Below are 15,730 nucleotides of genomic sequence, written 5' to 3'. Positions count from 1 at the left end.
TCACGTGCAGCCCTGAGATTTGGGCTTTGCCTCAGCATCTCCATTTAGAGCACAGGAAGTCACACCTGTGCACGGAGACAGAGATTAATGAGGTCAGGTCTCCAGTCACCTACTTCTAGGTCTGATAAAGACAGGCACTGGAATTGTGCCGCTTAGAAAGAAAGACCCAAGCCTTGGAACGAAATTCTTGTTTGCATCCCAGCAGTGCTGCTGGGAGAAGAGGTGACCTTGAGATGCTCAACAGCCCAGACCTGCCATTTCTTTACCTGCAAAATGAAAAGTCTAATAGTTATCTATTGAGAGTTGGAGAACAGCTGAATGAGGTCATAGACATAGATTGTAGGGCTTAAGAGCCACAGCTTGGAGCCAAAACGCCCTGAGTTCAAATCCCAGCCTCTATTTGTGAGTCCTTGGGCACCTGAGTTCACCTTACCATGCCTCCATTTCCTCAGCTGTGAAATGGGTATAATAAAGTACCTACCTTGTTGAACTGTTGTGTGATTAAATGACCTTCAGTACTTAGGGAGTGCTCAGAACAGTGCCTGGTCCAAGGCAAGAACCCGGCCAGTGTTAGCTATCTTTCTGTGATAAGAGCCTGGCACAAAGCATACGAACAATGTGTATTAGTTCCCTTGGTGGTCTTTTCATGTAGCCGGTCCCTGAATGGTTCGGTAAAAATTAGGAGAGTGCACTTCCAAATCAATTGACCTTTCTTGAGCAAATGCTGAAGAATGGTCACTTTTAAAAACTCAGTGCTTTGCTTTGCTTTGCTTTGCTTTGCTCTTCATGTCTGCTCTGACCACACTGTGTTGAAATGATCTCTTTCTTTCTTACGCTCTCCTATCACCACTCAGCTGACAAAGAGACTGTTTTGCTTATCTCCATATGCCCAGCCCCTAGCACATAGTAGGTACTCAGTAAACTGAAACGGAATACTTTCCTTCCATGGACGTCTAAAAAAATATGTGACGCATGCCTTCACGAGACCAGCTTTGTGAAGAGATAGGACTGTACTTGGACTAAAGTATCTCTTTATGAACATGCCTTAGATGCAGTGACCTGCAGTCAAAATGTAAAGTATGTTCTTGTCTCGCAACTGGAAAATTCTTGCTTAAGTCAACTTCTGAACTCCAGATTTCCCTACTCATAGCTCTGATGAGAGTATTTCAACAGGAAAGAAATTTAAAAAATGATCTCTTGCTTTAACCAACACTGCATTTTTTAAGGGTGGAAATGAAACATTTCATTTGGAAAAAAATGTGGATAAAATCCTGTCCTGCAACTTGACAAATCAAAACTCGATGCTCTTGAGTCTGGAGGGAAAAAAAAAAATGAAAGCATAGTTTCGATCAGATTTCATCCACAGACACCTTAAAGTCATAGTAATACTCGATAAATCTACATTTTAGACATTTCTGAATTCTTCTGCATACATCATGCCTTTTGGTCCATACGATAGACCGTATGATAATCCATGTCTCGCATTAAACGAGATGAAGGCAATTATCCTCATTTTTTAGAAGGGGAACCAAAATACAAGAAGTTGAATGAATTTCCCACAGTCACACAGCAACATGGTAGAACAGGACTAGCATTCTTTTATACAACCTGCAGCCACCACTTACGTTTTTAAAATTTTATTCTTATGCAAAATTTCAAACATATACGAAAGTATGTAAAATAGTATAATGAACTCACAGCTCCGACAGTCACCAGCTCATGTGCAGTCTTTTTTCATCTACATCCCTATTTATTTTGCTCACTGCTCCTTCCCAATTATTTTGTGGCAAATTCCAAATGTCCTATCATTTCATCTGTAAATAATTCAATATGCATCTAAAAGAGAATTTCAGCCTAATCACAATACCATTAACACACTTTAAAAAATAAAACAGTAATTCTTTCATATGTTCAAGACTTTAGGCAATGTTTCAATTTCCTGATTAGTTTATATTTTTTTTAATTTTGTTTCAGCTGGGATCCAACTTAAGTCCATATATCGCCATTGATTGATATGTCTCTTATTTCTTTTTACTCTAAGGAACCACCCTCCATTTTTTTTTTTTTTTGCAATATTTTGTGAGAGCCACTGACCTCTAGAATGTCTCTCAGTCTAGAGTTTGTTGATTGCACCCTTTATAGGGGTATTTAACACATCCCTCTGTCCTTTGTTTTTCCTATATTGGTAGTTATATCTAGAAACTTGGTGAGATTCAAGTTCAATTTTTTTCTGCAAAAAGATTTAATTGGTTAATTTTGTGAACTACTATTAAGAGGCATATAATGTCTGCTTATCTCTCTTTTGTGATATTAGCAGCTCTTGACAATAATAACCTACATTCATTTATATTCTAGGTAGTGATATTCCAATTCTATCAATATTTCATAATTTGCTAGCTGGAATACAGTTTTAAAGAGAACTTTCTCGGGCTCCCCTGGTGGCGCAGTAGTTGGGAGTCCGCCTGCCGATGCAGGGGACACGGGTTCGTGCCCGGGTCTGGGAAGATCCCACGTGCCGCGGAGCGGCTGGGCCCGTGAACCATGGCCGCAGAGCCTGCGCGTCCGGAGCCTGTGCTCCTCAGCGGGAGAGGCCACAGCAGTGAAAGGCCCGCGTACCGCAAAGAATGAGAACCTTCCCCTCGCCAACTAGTTGTTACCTTCAAGTACAGCTCATAAAGCAAAGTCAGGGTAAATGCTTAATTCACCTATAAATTTTTTCCAAGTTTCCCAATAAGCTAGTTCCTGAGCATCATCAAGATGCGATCAATGAGGTTCTGTGTTTTAAGTGTCACTATGAACTTTTGCATTTTAACATGTCTTTCATTTCGATCCACTGCAATTATTATTCTTATTAAAGTTCCACTTGCCATATATTTGACAGTGGGGTGGTCTACTCCTTTCAACATAACCCCAGTCTCTGTTGACTACTTGCTTTCTGGTACCAAAAAACGTTCCAAGCTTGTACATTTTCCTCCCTAAATTTCAGCCTTTTCTGCAAAGAGTACAAGGTCCCTTTTGTAGGAATTGATATTTTGAAACCACAATCTGGACACTGGGATGATTCATTGCTACTAGGTTTTCATTGTTTCTAGACCTTGATTTCTGTAGGCAGAGCCAGGAGATACATATAGATCATAAGTTCATAGTGATACCTTTCAGTTTTCATAGGACGCTAGGCTTTGGACTTAACCTCATCAATCTTATATCTGCATCTCCTTTTTCCCTTCCCAAAAATTCGAGTTCTCAGTGACACCAACACAATTATTCACTTGCTTTATTCTATAATTCAGATACCATAATCTAACAATAATACTACAAACACCACCACCTACAAGGTGATTGTTATAAATGCTTTTAAGATTCTTGTTGCACTCTTTCTAGCCTCAGAGTATTTCTCCCTATGAATGTGCCATCAAATTATTGTGTTAAAAGGCATTTGGAATAGTTCCTCTCCGTGTGGTTGTACCTGTAGCTTCATTTGTTTGTTTGTTTGTTTTCACAGAGCTTTTAAAAAATCCATTTAGTTTTATAATTAAGTAAAATATTTCCATGATTCAAAAGTCACGTGTATAAAACAAGATACCATTTTAAAAGTTTGAATTCTATCCCTATTTCCCCTCCCTAGGCTTCCCTTCCTCATCTCATCGGTAATGGTTTTTTATGGGTTTTTTACACCTCAATGTTTTAATAAATAAATTAAGAAACATATTTATGTGTATATGGAGAAAGAGATGTAGATATGTCCTTTCCTTAGATCAATAATGGCAAACTCTGCATGCATTTCTCTGCTTCAGAGGCCAGCCCATCAAAGTACGTACAGAGAAATATTCTTTGTTTCTTTTTATAGCTGTATGTAATAGTTTATTCAGCCAACAAAATGAACACTTGGATTGTTTCCAGCTTTTGCTATTACAAATTCTGCTGAATGAATAACCTTGCACCTCTGTTTTCTCATACTTTTGCCATCCACTGAGATTTGCACGTAAGAGAAAGAAAAGAGCTAGCTGAATTTCCTTAAGCCCTTGAATTCAGGGTGTCTAACCATGTGTTTAATGGTACAGCATACTGTTCATTTTAATAGTTAAAGTCTTTGAAATAATGACATTTCCCAAAGCTGTGGTAAGTATAGTTTGTGAAATTCTTTAGAAAGGAAGCTCTCCACTTTCCAATGAAAAGGGATGCTAGGACAAGAGGGAACTAGTGGTTATTAAATACCTACTATGAGTCACATGCTCTACCTATAACTTCCTAAATAATTCCTATTCCAAGCTTGCCTGGTCATGAGTGTTCATCCCAATTTTAGAGATGAGGAAACAGAGATGTAGGTACTAGGCCAGGTTACAGTGCTTGAATGTGGGACCAGGACTCTAGGCCATATTGGTCTCACAACTAAATCCACTATCCTTCCATTATTAGCTCATACATTTCTTCCTTGTTGCCTCGACTGAGCTCAGACTCTAGAATTGGACTCTGGGGTTAAACTCAAATCCCGGCTTCCCCACTAACAAGTGTGACTTTGGTCAAGTGACTTCACCAGTTTGCTTCAGTTTTCTCATCTGTAAAATAAGGATCTATAGTAATACCTTCCTATGAGGTTTGTTGTATGGATGAAAGGAGTTAATACATGTGTGTTCCTTAAAATAGTGCCTGGTACCATCCAATAAGCACCATCTAAGTGTTAGCTGTCTTTATTATTGTAACTTATTTGTTGAGTCAACAAATAGTGACTGAACACCTTCCCTGTGCCAGGCACACTGCTACACGGTAGGGACGTGATGCTGAGCTGGTGAGAGGACCCCTGACCTCATAGCGCTTACAGTACAGCGGAGGGCACAGACAATTACTAAATCATAGGTGCCATAATCCTAGGAAGGGGAGCTACATGGCCGTGTGAAATCTTTCACATTCTGAACTCTTCATGTCAGGCAAAAGGCCTCCCGGAATGTTCAGCTCGGGCTCTATTTCGTCTGTCAGGGGTTCTGGAGAAGCCTTGTCCACCTCCCACGTGTGTGTGCCTGAAAGCTTTCCTTCCCCTTCTGTCCCCTGAACCGCAGCTGGAGTACACGGCACGCCTGGACTTCCTCTGGCGAGTTCAGGCCAAAGAGGAGATCAACGAGATGAAGGAGCTGAGGGAACACAACGAGAACATGCTCCGGAACATCCTGCCCAGTCACGTGGCCCGCCACTTCCTGGAGAAGGACCGCGACAATGAGGTGAGCCCAGGCTGGCCTGGCCCCGGAGGAAGGGTTGCCACGGGAGGGCTGCAACTGGACACACTGGTCACTCATCCCAAGCTCGGGGAGGATTTCCCTGTCCTCCTGGGAGCCCATGAGCGTGGAGTCCAGGCCAAGCACGTGGCGCCAGGCCACCCAAACTGTCCAGCATGGTGAGATACACACATGGCCTCCCCAGCATCCGGTACCTCATGTGTAAGATGGATGTAGTAAGATCTCCAGGGCAAGGCTGAACTGGCATTTTAAAGTTTTATGCATGTGTGTGTGTGTGTGTGTGTGTGTGTGTGTGTATAAAACAATTCCGGTTCGGGGTTATATAACCAAAAGGATTGAAAGTAAGGTCGCACGGAGATATTTGCACATTCATAGTCATAGCAACATTATTTAAAACAGCCAAAAGTTGAAAGCGCCCAAGAGACGAATGGATAAGCAAAATGTGGTCTATACATAGAGTGGAATGTTATTCAGTCTTTAAAAAGAAGTAGAGACTTCCCTGGTGGCGCAGTGGTTAAGAATCCGCCTGCCAATGCAGGGGGACACGGGTTCGAGCCCTGGTCCAGGAAGATCCCACATGCTGCGGAGCAACTAAGCCCGTGCGCCACAGCTACTGAGTCTGCGCTCTAGACCCTGTGAGCCACAACTACTGAGCCCACGAGCCACAACTACTGAAGCCCGTGCGCCTAGAGCCCATGCTTCATGACAAGAGAAGCCACTGTGATGAGAAGCCCACGCACCGCAACGAAGAGTAGCCCCCGCTCGCCACAACTAGAGGAAGCCCGCGTGCAGCAACGAAGACCCGACACAGCCAAACAAATAAATAATTAATTAATTTTTAAAAAAGGAAGAAGTAAATTCTGACACATGCTACAACATGGATGAAGATTGAGGACACTAAAGTAAGTGAAGTATGGCTTAGCCTTTGACCACAAAAGGGCAGCTTTCTCTGAGCAAAGCAAACTAAACCTTCCAGGAATCTGAGTCACAACAAACATTCAAAAAATATTTGTGAGGCACAGACTGTGGTATAGGCACCATGCCAGCCCCCTAAAAGGCTCTGGGACTCTCGTGGTGAATTAAATACACAAGGACTTGCCATCATGTAGCTTATATTCAAGCAGGGGCAGACAGATAACCTAGTTCAGAAACACGTTGTGAGGGCACTTCACATTATGACGGGTGCTCTGACGGGTGAACAAAGACCACCTGCTGGTAGCAACTGGCCAGGGCAGGTGTGGTCGGGGGAGCCGCTCAGAGAAGGCCACGGCTGATCTGTGGCTGAATGATAGGAAGGACCAAGTCATACCGAGAGAGTGGGGAAGAGGCAGGACCGTCCAGGAAAGAGAGGACAGCACAGGCAGAGGCGCAGGGCGAGGATGGGCTTGGGGTGAACAGGAAGGCCAGGGTAAGAAACTGTACCAGTTTCCCAAGGCTGTTACAGCAAATACCACAAACTGCAAGGCGAAAAACAGCAGAAATGCATTCTCTCACAGTTCTGGAGGACAGAAGTCTGAAATCAAGGTGCCAACAGCAAGCTCCCTCTGAAGTCTCTAGGGAAGAATCCTTCCTCCTCTTCCAGCTTCTGGTGGCCCCCAGGTGCTCCTTGGCTTGTGGCCCCATCACTCTAATCTCTGTGTTGGTCACATGGCCTTCTCCCTCCTTATAAGGACATGTGTCCTCTCGTCGTATGAGGGCATTAATCATTAGATTTAGGGCTCTATGATTACACTTGCAAAGACCCTGTTTCCAATAAGGGCACATTCTGAGGTTCTGGGTGGACATGAATTTGAGGGGTACACTATTCGACCCATTCCAAGGATGAAGGGTAGTGAGTGATATGAGGAAAGCCTGGGCCAGGGGGGCCTGGCAGTCAGGTCTTATGGACTATAGCAGGGTTGGGGGCACCCTTTTAAGTGCTACGGGAACCTTTGGAAAATTTAAGTGTTCCCTAATCTGACTGGTTGCTGATAGAGTATGGATAAAAGGGTCACAAGACTGGAAGCCAGTTAGCAGACCCTAAAAGAGCCCAGGAAAGGGCCTGCTGAGGAGGCCTAGGATTTGGCAGTAAAATGGAGAGAAATGGATGAATTCCAGGTACCTTTGCAAGTTGGAGTCAATAGGGCTCCATAACGGAGTGGATGTGGGAGGTGAGAAATGAAAAAAAAAAAAAATCAAACCATGGGCTTCCCTGGTGGTGCAGTGGTTGAGAGTCCGCCTGCCGATGCAGGGGACACGGGTTCGTGCCCCGGTCCGGGAAGATCCCACATGCCGCGGAGCGGCTGGGCCCGTGAGCCATGGCCGCTGAGCCTGCGCGTCCGGAGCCTGTGCTCCGCAACGGGAGAAGCCACAACAATGAGAGGCCCGCGTACCGCAAAAAAAAAAAAATAATAATAGAATCAAACCATTTGGCTCACACTTTAACCACCTAGAAAAAGGTAACTCAAGAGGGAAGTGAAAGATGCCTTTAAATGCCTGAACAGTTATCCCATGAGAGGGACTGGCCTTACGCAATGAGACTCCAGAGGGCAAACGGACAGTCCACAGGGGATATCTCTGTGCTCTGCGTTATGAGGAACCTTGTGACGATGGAGACCCGCAAGGGCGGGGGCCACATCAGCCTTGGTCACCACTGGTCCTCGCGGCACAGTTTACCTCCCCTGTGGTCCTGAATGTTAAAGGTTTGTGGAAGAACTGGAATGGTGAGTTTCCTTGCTGAAACTTTCAAGTGGTGAGAGGAGAGCCCTTGACGAGGACGCTAAAAAGGCAAAGTCGGTTGTCTGGGAGACTGCACTAGGACAACCCTTCCAATATGGATTTTCAAACTAAGCTAAACAGGGGATGCAAAACCCACAGGACAAAGGTCACAAACTGGCTGCCTCTGAGACAATCTGATCAGCAAGCCAGCAGCTGGTTGATTGGTTGGCTTGCATATTTGTTTTAATTGGTAGATTTGTTGCCTTTAGGCATGGAATGGGCTCTCCAATTTATCCATCCTTATCCTGACACTTATGTTACCTGCTGGTCCCCTGAAGACATTTGGGTTTGTGACCTTTGCCTTAGGGTAGAACTGGCGGAGACCTACAGCATTCATCTCCCATCCAAGCATCTGCAGGGAGACCAGTGGGAGAGAAGCCAAGGGCGTGAGTCATGTGCTGCTTGAAGGATCAGCTCTTGATGAACTCAGGCCCTTGAGAGTCTCTTGGATGCAGATTAAGGCACCAAACACCCTCAACAGATGGAGTTCTCTGGAGCTGGGTTCAGGCCTGGTTTCCTTAAGGCCCCCTAAGCTCAGGGGATTTGTTACAAGAGCTTCTTAACAAACTCAGGAAAGCAGAGAGAGTGTCGTTGTACATCAGCCATGACCAGCAGACGGGGCAGATGAAACACTGGAGCCCTCAGAGGGAAGCCCCAAAAAGGTACGAGAGGAAAGCTCCTTTCAATCAAGACACCAAAACAAAGAGATATTTGGAACCAGTGGGGAAGAGCAAGAATGCGCTGGCTTCATCCTGAAAGGAAGGAAACCAACCAGAGATGCCAAGACCCCAGGTCATCAGCTGTTATTCGGGCCAAACCCCCATGGAGCAAAATAAGTGTCAGGTTCAGCCTTAATCCCACGTATAAGACATTTTCAGTAGAAAGTCTTGTCAAGCTTATTTGTGGTTTTTGTAAATATTTAAACAGTTCATACTCGGCTAGGCTTAAACAGAGAAAAATTTCACATTGCCTGGAGAATGTACACATTATGATGTAATACCATTTTCTGAACACCTACTGTGTGCCGGGTACTAAGACAGGCAATGGATGAAAATGATCTTTCATTCTATTCACAACCATAAGAGGAGCGTTCTGTCATCCCCACGTTAGCGATGAAGAAACTGGGTTTCAGAGAGGTCCGTGATGTTCCTCTGTTTAAGCTATGGCTCTGATCCAGTCCCTCAGATTTCTTCCATCTGTGCCACGTTACCCCGTTACTGTGCTGCTACCCATGCTGCCCCTGGGAGTCTGTCCCGATGAGGGAGTGTGTGCGTGTGTGTATGATGGTTATGGGAGGTGTCTGTGTGGCAGGACTTGTACCGTGTAGGTGTTCAGAAGCATTGAGATGTGTGTAAATAGGAATGTATGTGTGGAAAACTTCAGTGTTTGTATGTGTGTGTGTGTGTGTGTGTGTGTGTGTGTGTGTAGGAGACAGAGTAGAAAGAGTAGTGTAAGATGTGAAGGGGTGACAGACAGAGGCAAGACAGCTGTAGCCTGCAAGAACTCCCAATTTCGTGCTCTGTTTCCATAAGAGGCATTTTTATCTTCTCCTCTTGCTACAAACCTGAACCGTGATACAAATCTCTGAATATCTGATTAGGGGACATTTGTGAGTTTGGGTTCCAGCTTTCGTGGGGCAACAGCAGTGCTCATGGATGCAGGCAATAAGGGGATAAGAATGATTAGCCCTATTTCATTGATGAAGAAGCTGAGGCTCAGAGAAGTAAAGGAACTTGCCCAAGGTCACAAAGCTAGTGCGTAGTGAGCTGGGATCCAAGTCCAGGTATGTGTAACTTCAAAGCCGAATTTTGGTTTTTTTTCCCTCCACCTTGCTGTTAGGGCGTGAGTGGCAGAGAAGGGGGAGCAGTGACAAGAGGCGGCTCAAAGCATCCAAGCACAGGGCAGTGGACAGAGCCTCGCCCTCTGGAGCATCCTGTCTGAGTCTGTTCCAGGGCCAACCTCTGTGTCACCCACATAGAGGTTCTGGCAGCTTCTGCGGTACCACTGGACTTTCGGCTTAGAGTAGCACTCACCACCCCAGGCAGGGACTTTCTTGCTGATGAGGCCAGCTGGGCTGGGTCATCCGTGTCAGGCACGCTCTCGCTGAGTCCCGGGAAACCTGCTCACTCATCCTGGCTTATTAGACCTGCTGAAAGGACACTGACAAGGGCAGCTGTCTCAGGTGCTGGACAGTCCACACAGCACAAATTCCATCTCTGCCACTAACTAGCTGTGTGACTTGGGGCGGCTTACCCAACCTCTCTGAGTCCATTTTGTCATCCAGCTGATGAGGAAATAACACCAACCTTGCTGAGTTGGTGTGAGAATTCAGCGGGGTAAGAGCACGGGAAGTGTCCAATGCAGCCGGCTGTGAGGGGGGCTCAGTAGAGAAAAGTCATTCGGTGCACTTGAAAGTCTGGTGCCTTGCATTCCGTCCTGGCTCTTCCTCTCATTATTTTGAGACCATGAACAAGTGGTGAACCTCTCCGGACCTCATTTTCCTCATCTCCAAAGTAACAGTACTTCCCAAGTGTATGTTACAACCTTTACATGTGTTATTGTGTGTAAAGGGCTCAAGTGGGGTTTGGCACATTTTACGAGCATCCTGGTTGTTGCTATTATTATTTCTGACAATTATGAGCCGTCATTACTTCTTCTACTTTTTCCCACTCCCAGCCCCACCTCTCACCCACTCATTCAGTCATTCGTCCAGCTAGGATTTCTTGAGGGCCAACCATGTGCCAGGAGTTAATTCTAGATCCTGGGGTTCAAACGGTGAACAAAGAAGGCAAGGTCCTTTCTGTTATGAGGCACATGTTCTCCTGGGAAAACAGACGCATAAATATGTAACATAGAGCCTGTAGTGCTAAGTTCTGCAAGGGTAGAAGAAGCTAAATAAGGGAACAGCATGTGTGAAGAGAGGGCATTTACACTGGGGGGTCATGGAAGGTCTCTCTGAGGACATGACGTTTGAGTGGAGACCTGAGGATGCAATAAGGGCAACAGTCTCAGAGATGGTTCCTCCCCTGCAGAGAGGTGGCTTAACTTAGTATAAGACACACAGGGCTTGGAATCAGCCAGGCTTGGGCCGATGAAGGACTGGACTCTGCTTCCCTGTGCAAAGAGGAGACCAAAGTCTTCACCTTGGCTTCCGAGTGGGGGGCGGAGGGGGAAGCGTTCATACACTCAGAATCCTCTGCGAAGCCCAAACCTGCACGTCCAGCCAGAGGCAGATGACGATAAAACAATAATAGTCTTCTATACTCATCAATCCCTCCCCAGTTTACAGTGTTTTTATCTTCTTTGAACCAAAAATAGAAAGAAACAGATGGCACACTCCAAGTGGTTGATTGGAGCAAGTCCATTGATGGGGACATCTTTAAAGGTGTGGGCAGGTGGCTGGAGCTCTCCCATGTGCCCCTCCAAGTCCCCCCACCCCCTTCTCCCTGCTGGCTTGGAGGGGGCGAGACCGACCTGCATGGGCCACGTCAACGACCTTGCAAGCCCTCTGACACCCAGCTGGGGGTCATCAATGGGGGACACTGGGTAGAAGATCCGAGGGAGGGGGAAGGAGAATGAGGTCGTCTAATGTGCCTGGTGCCCTTATAAGAAGAGGAAATTAGGACACAGACACACATTGAAGAGACACCATATGAAGGTACGGGGAGAGGAAGGCCACGTGTAAGCCATGGGGCGCATCCTCCGGAGGAACCAACCCTGCCAACACCTTGATCTTAGACTTCCAAGACCCCAGAACTGTGAGAAAGTAAACTCGTGATATTTAAGCCACCAGTCTGTGGCACCTTGTTAGGCAGCTTGAGCAAACTAATACAGTAGGAAACGGAGTAAACAGAGGTTTTTTTTCCCACCATATCACAGCCATTTGGAGGATGCGGTTCTGTAGGTTTGCTTATGCAGGTCCTTGGACCCATACAGCAGACAGTCAGACTCCTCCTGCAGTATCACTCCATTGTTCAAGGCCAAGGTGAATGGCCCAGCCTCAGAAAGCCTTGTACCATTGCTCTGCTCCTAGGCCACAATCCACACTGTCCCGCAACCCAACCCAATCCAGCTGGTCACCAGCCACCTCTGCTCCTTTGTGGTTTTTTTGTTTGTTTGTTTGTTTGTTGCGGTACGTGGGCCTCTCACTGCTGTGGCCTCTCCCGTTGCGGAGCACAGGCTCCGGACGCACAGGCTCAGCGGCCATGGCTCACGGGCCCAGCCGCTCTGCGGCATGTGGGATCTTCCCGGACCGGGGCACGAACCCGCGTCCCCTGCATCGGCAGGCGGACTTTCAACCACTGCGCCACCAGGGAAGCCCCCGCCTCTGCTCTTTTGAACAAGGACTAATGAAAGCATCCGTTCAGATCCATCTACAGTTAAGCTCAAGTCAACTGATCATGAATCAGGGACACCATCTTTCACCCAGGTATGCAGAGTGAGGAAGACCCTGGACGTCTTTAGCTCCCTCTCTTCCGCTACCAACAGCATGATCCCAATGTCTTAACTCCTCCCTGTTCATTTTCCTTATCTGTAGAGTGGGTATAATCATCGTACCTACTTCACAGGGTAATTGCAAGGGCTAAAGCATTGAATTCATATGAAAGTGCTTCGTAAGCTTTAACGTTTCCTACACAGGCTAAGGAGTCATTAACTCAACAAAATGTTGAATGTTTACCTCGTACCAGACCCTGTATAGGGCATGCATTACATTGCAGGCATCCAAGGCATACTAATTGGATGATTTGAAAGAACTAAGATATAAACGGCATGGAGTCTTTGCCCTCGCAGACTCCACACATAAAGGAAGAGATGGACATTTTAAAGGCAATGATGCAGGTGGTGAGGGCTCTGTGTAGAGTTACCCAGGTGCTGCCACAGCCCGAGTCAGCCTCCTGCCCCCATCAGTGAGTCTGGGAAGGTCTGTAGGAAGACAGGGTACCTAGGTGGCTAGTGAAGGCAGAAAACAAGAGTTAGCCTGGTTGGGGATGCTATTGCAAGGAAGGAAGGACATATCCCATCCAGGGACAGATGGTAAAAAATGAAAGCATTGAAGCGTGTGCGTCTTCGTTTCGCTTCTTCCAGAAGCATACCTTCAGACGAAGATTCGAGTGCAAGTAATTTGCTTGGAAGTGGTCCCAGGAAACCCACCCAGGTAGACAGGAGAGTAAGAAGGAAGGTCCGGAAAGGAAAGTACCCGTTAATGAGGCATTATCAGACTAGTTACCTCTGTGGGCGACTGGAGCTGAATCCCGGTGGAGAATTCGGACAATGGTGTAGAAAGCATCCCTCAGAGTTATCTGGCCCGAGGCGTGAAGTTGCTGAGGACTCTACACCTGTTCCCATCAGTCATTTGTTAAGAGCAGCTCCTGAGGGGGGCATTGATTTCCCGGAGCTTTCAGCCTGCAGCTCACGTGGGCAGAGTGCCCTCCAGTGGCCACAGAAAAACTCCATGCAAAGAAACGCAAGGGCTGGCTGACTGCCGGACCTTGGAAGAGAGAAAGCAGATCGGGCACGTACAGCATCCGCTACAGTGGGCACAAAAAGTACAAATGCTTCGGTGTTTCTGGGACACAAGGTCCAACACAGGGAATTGCAGGCAATGAAGCTGAAGAGACAGGAGGAGGGGAGTGCAGGAATATGTGAATATATGTCGTGCTCATGTGTCCCGAGGGCTTTGTCCCAAGGGCAGTTGGAGGGCTTTAAGAATAGGAGAGCCATGGTCAATATTGTATCATTGAAATATCACTCTGGCTGCCATACGGAGCATGCCTTTGGATGAGATAAGTTCAGTCCTGAACCCAGGACTAGGCTCTCATATTAATAGTCAAGGAGGAAAACAGGAAGGGCCTGATAGAAAGAAATGATGGGAGGGTTAGAAAAAATTATTTAGGAGACACAAAGAAACCCAGGCAGCCTTGGTAATTTGTTGAATCTGAATATGATGGGGAAGAAAGAGTCAAGGTTGACTCTGAGGGTTTCTAACTTTGATGACTTGTCAATGCTGGTGCCACCAACTGAGTCAGAGAATGAAGTATCAGGAACAGTTCTAGGTGGAGAGGAAATGCGTTCAGGTGCAGCATTTATGATTTGAGGAGTGCAAGGGCAGCGCAGCCTGAGACACAGGAGCTTGAAGCCCAAGGAGAACCGACTTGGAAATAGGGTTTTAGAGACTCACACGTGAAAGGCTGAGAGTGAACGAGATAGCCCAGGGAAGTATGCCAACTTTGAACCACGCAGTGAGTCAAGGACAGAACCGTAGCAATCACCAACATTTAAGACAGTAGATAAGCAAAAAATAAATCCTTGAAGGGGCCAGGCACAAGGAAAACAGATGCGGTATAACTAGACAGTCAGGAGATTTATGAACTTGGCTGTGATCACCACACGCAAGAGCGTCCAGGAAGACTTGGACAGGGGTTCGTGTAGAGGTTTTCCCATTTTGTCTGGCAGTCTGACCTGCTCCATTTCATTTCGTTTCAGCCTGAGATGTGAACGGACATGGAGAGAGGTAGGAACAGGCAGTGGAGAAAACTCGTTTGAGAAGTACGGGTGAGAATGAAGAGAGATAGGCTGGTAGTCACAAGTGTCTGCAGGCTCCGGGGCACCTTGTACTTTTTCTTATAGGAGACACTTAGGGGAAGTGGAGGAGGAGAGGAGAAAGAAAGAAGAAAGAAAAGGATCCACTGTAGGAGGACGTTGCTGAAGAAGTTAGAGGGGGATCGAGAGATGAGGAAGAAGCATTGATCTTCGTCAGGAGAAGGGAAAATGCTTTGTCTGGAGCTGAAACAGGGGAGATGAAAATACAGTGAACTACCTGATTGTATGAGTTTGGAACGTGAGAGCCTCAGAGACAAGATCATCTACTGAGGGGAATCAAGCGGACAGTGAAGTTAAGGAGAGTGGTGTGTGTTGGGACTATAGCCACTGGGGAGAACAGAAAAGGAAGCTGACCGAGGACAAAAGGATGGGCAGGCGGAACTCTGGGCCCAGCTGAGGCCGGAGACCATGAATTTTCAATGGTCGCAGCCCACGTGGTGACGAGGCTAAGGTGTCGATGAGATGATGTCAGAGCCCCCATTCTCTGTCCTCTCTGTGGGTACCTGTGCATGCCTGCAGGGGCAGGTACACACGGGGAGCGTCACTGCAGACCCTCACCTCTGATGACTGTTTCTGGCTCCCTCTGTGTGTCTCTCTGTCCAGGAGCTGTATTCTCAATCCTATGATGCTGTTGGGGTGATGTTTGCCTCCATCCCAGGGTTTGCAGACTTCTACTCTCAGACTGAAATGAACAACCAAGGAGTGGAATGCCTACGCCTGCTGAATGAGATCATTGCGGACTTCGATGAGGTAAACAGAAGCCCGAGAAATTTACAATCACAAATAAGCATCCGTGTTGTCATAGCATTGTGGTGTTCATTGTAACCGATTTCTGCACTTGAAGAATTCCAGACCGCATTGTAAACACAAACAGGTATCATCTAATTTGGTTAACACAATTATCACACAAGATAAACCCTGTCTGTCTTCGCTCCTGGAGGATCAGGAATGTGAGCTTCAAAGAGGTTAGAAACTTAAGCCAATGTCACATAACTAGCCAATGGCAAAACCAGGACTTGATCGGAGGCCAGTGCTGTGCAGGCACTGGCATCACAGAGACTGGGCACTGATGGGGACATTTCTCCATCGGCTCAAATTACGATAAAACCATCAATTAGCATTTGGTCAGAGACCTCATCAAAATA

The 15,730-nt window shown here is 46.5% G+C and overlaps 1 protein-coding gene across 1 annotated transcript in view; it reads left to right on the top strand.

Annotated features, from left to right (window-relative positions):
• ADCY8 (adenylate cyclase 8) overlaps nt 1-15,730 on the top strand; it is a 220,823-nt gene that overhangs the window by 187,067 nt on the left and 18,026 nt on the right. The window contains exons 14-15 of the mRNA XM_065895688.1: nt 5,055-5,213; nt 15,189-15,335. Coding sequence (XP_065751760.1) covers nt 5,055-5,213; nt 15,189-15,335 — 306 coding nt within the window. The remainder of the gene's footprint in view (nt 1-5,054; nt 5,214-15,188; nt 15,336-15,730) is intronic.

Source organism: Phocoena phocoena, chromosome 17, assembly GCF_963924675.1.
Source record: "Phocoena phocoena chromosome 17, mPhoPho1.1, whole genome shotgun sequence".
NCBI classification, from domain to species: Eukaryota; Metazoa; Chordata; class Mammalia; order Artiodactyla; family Phocoenidae; genus Phocoena; species Phocoena phocoena.
This window is presented reverse-complemented; position numbering and strand designations above follow the sequence as displayed.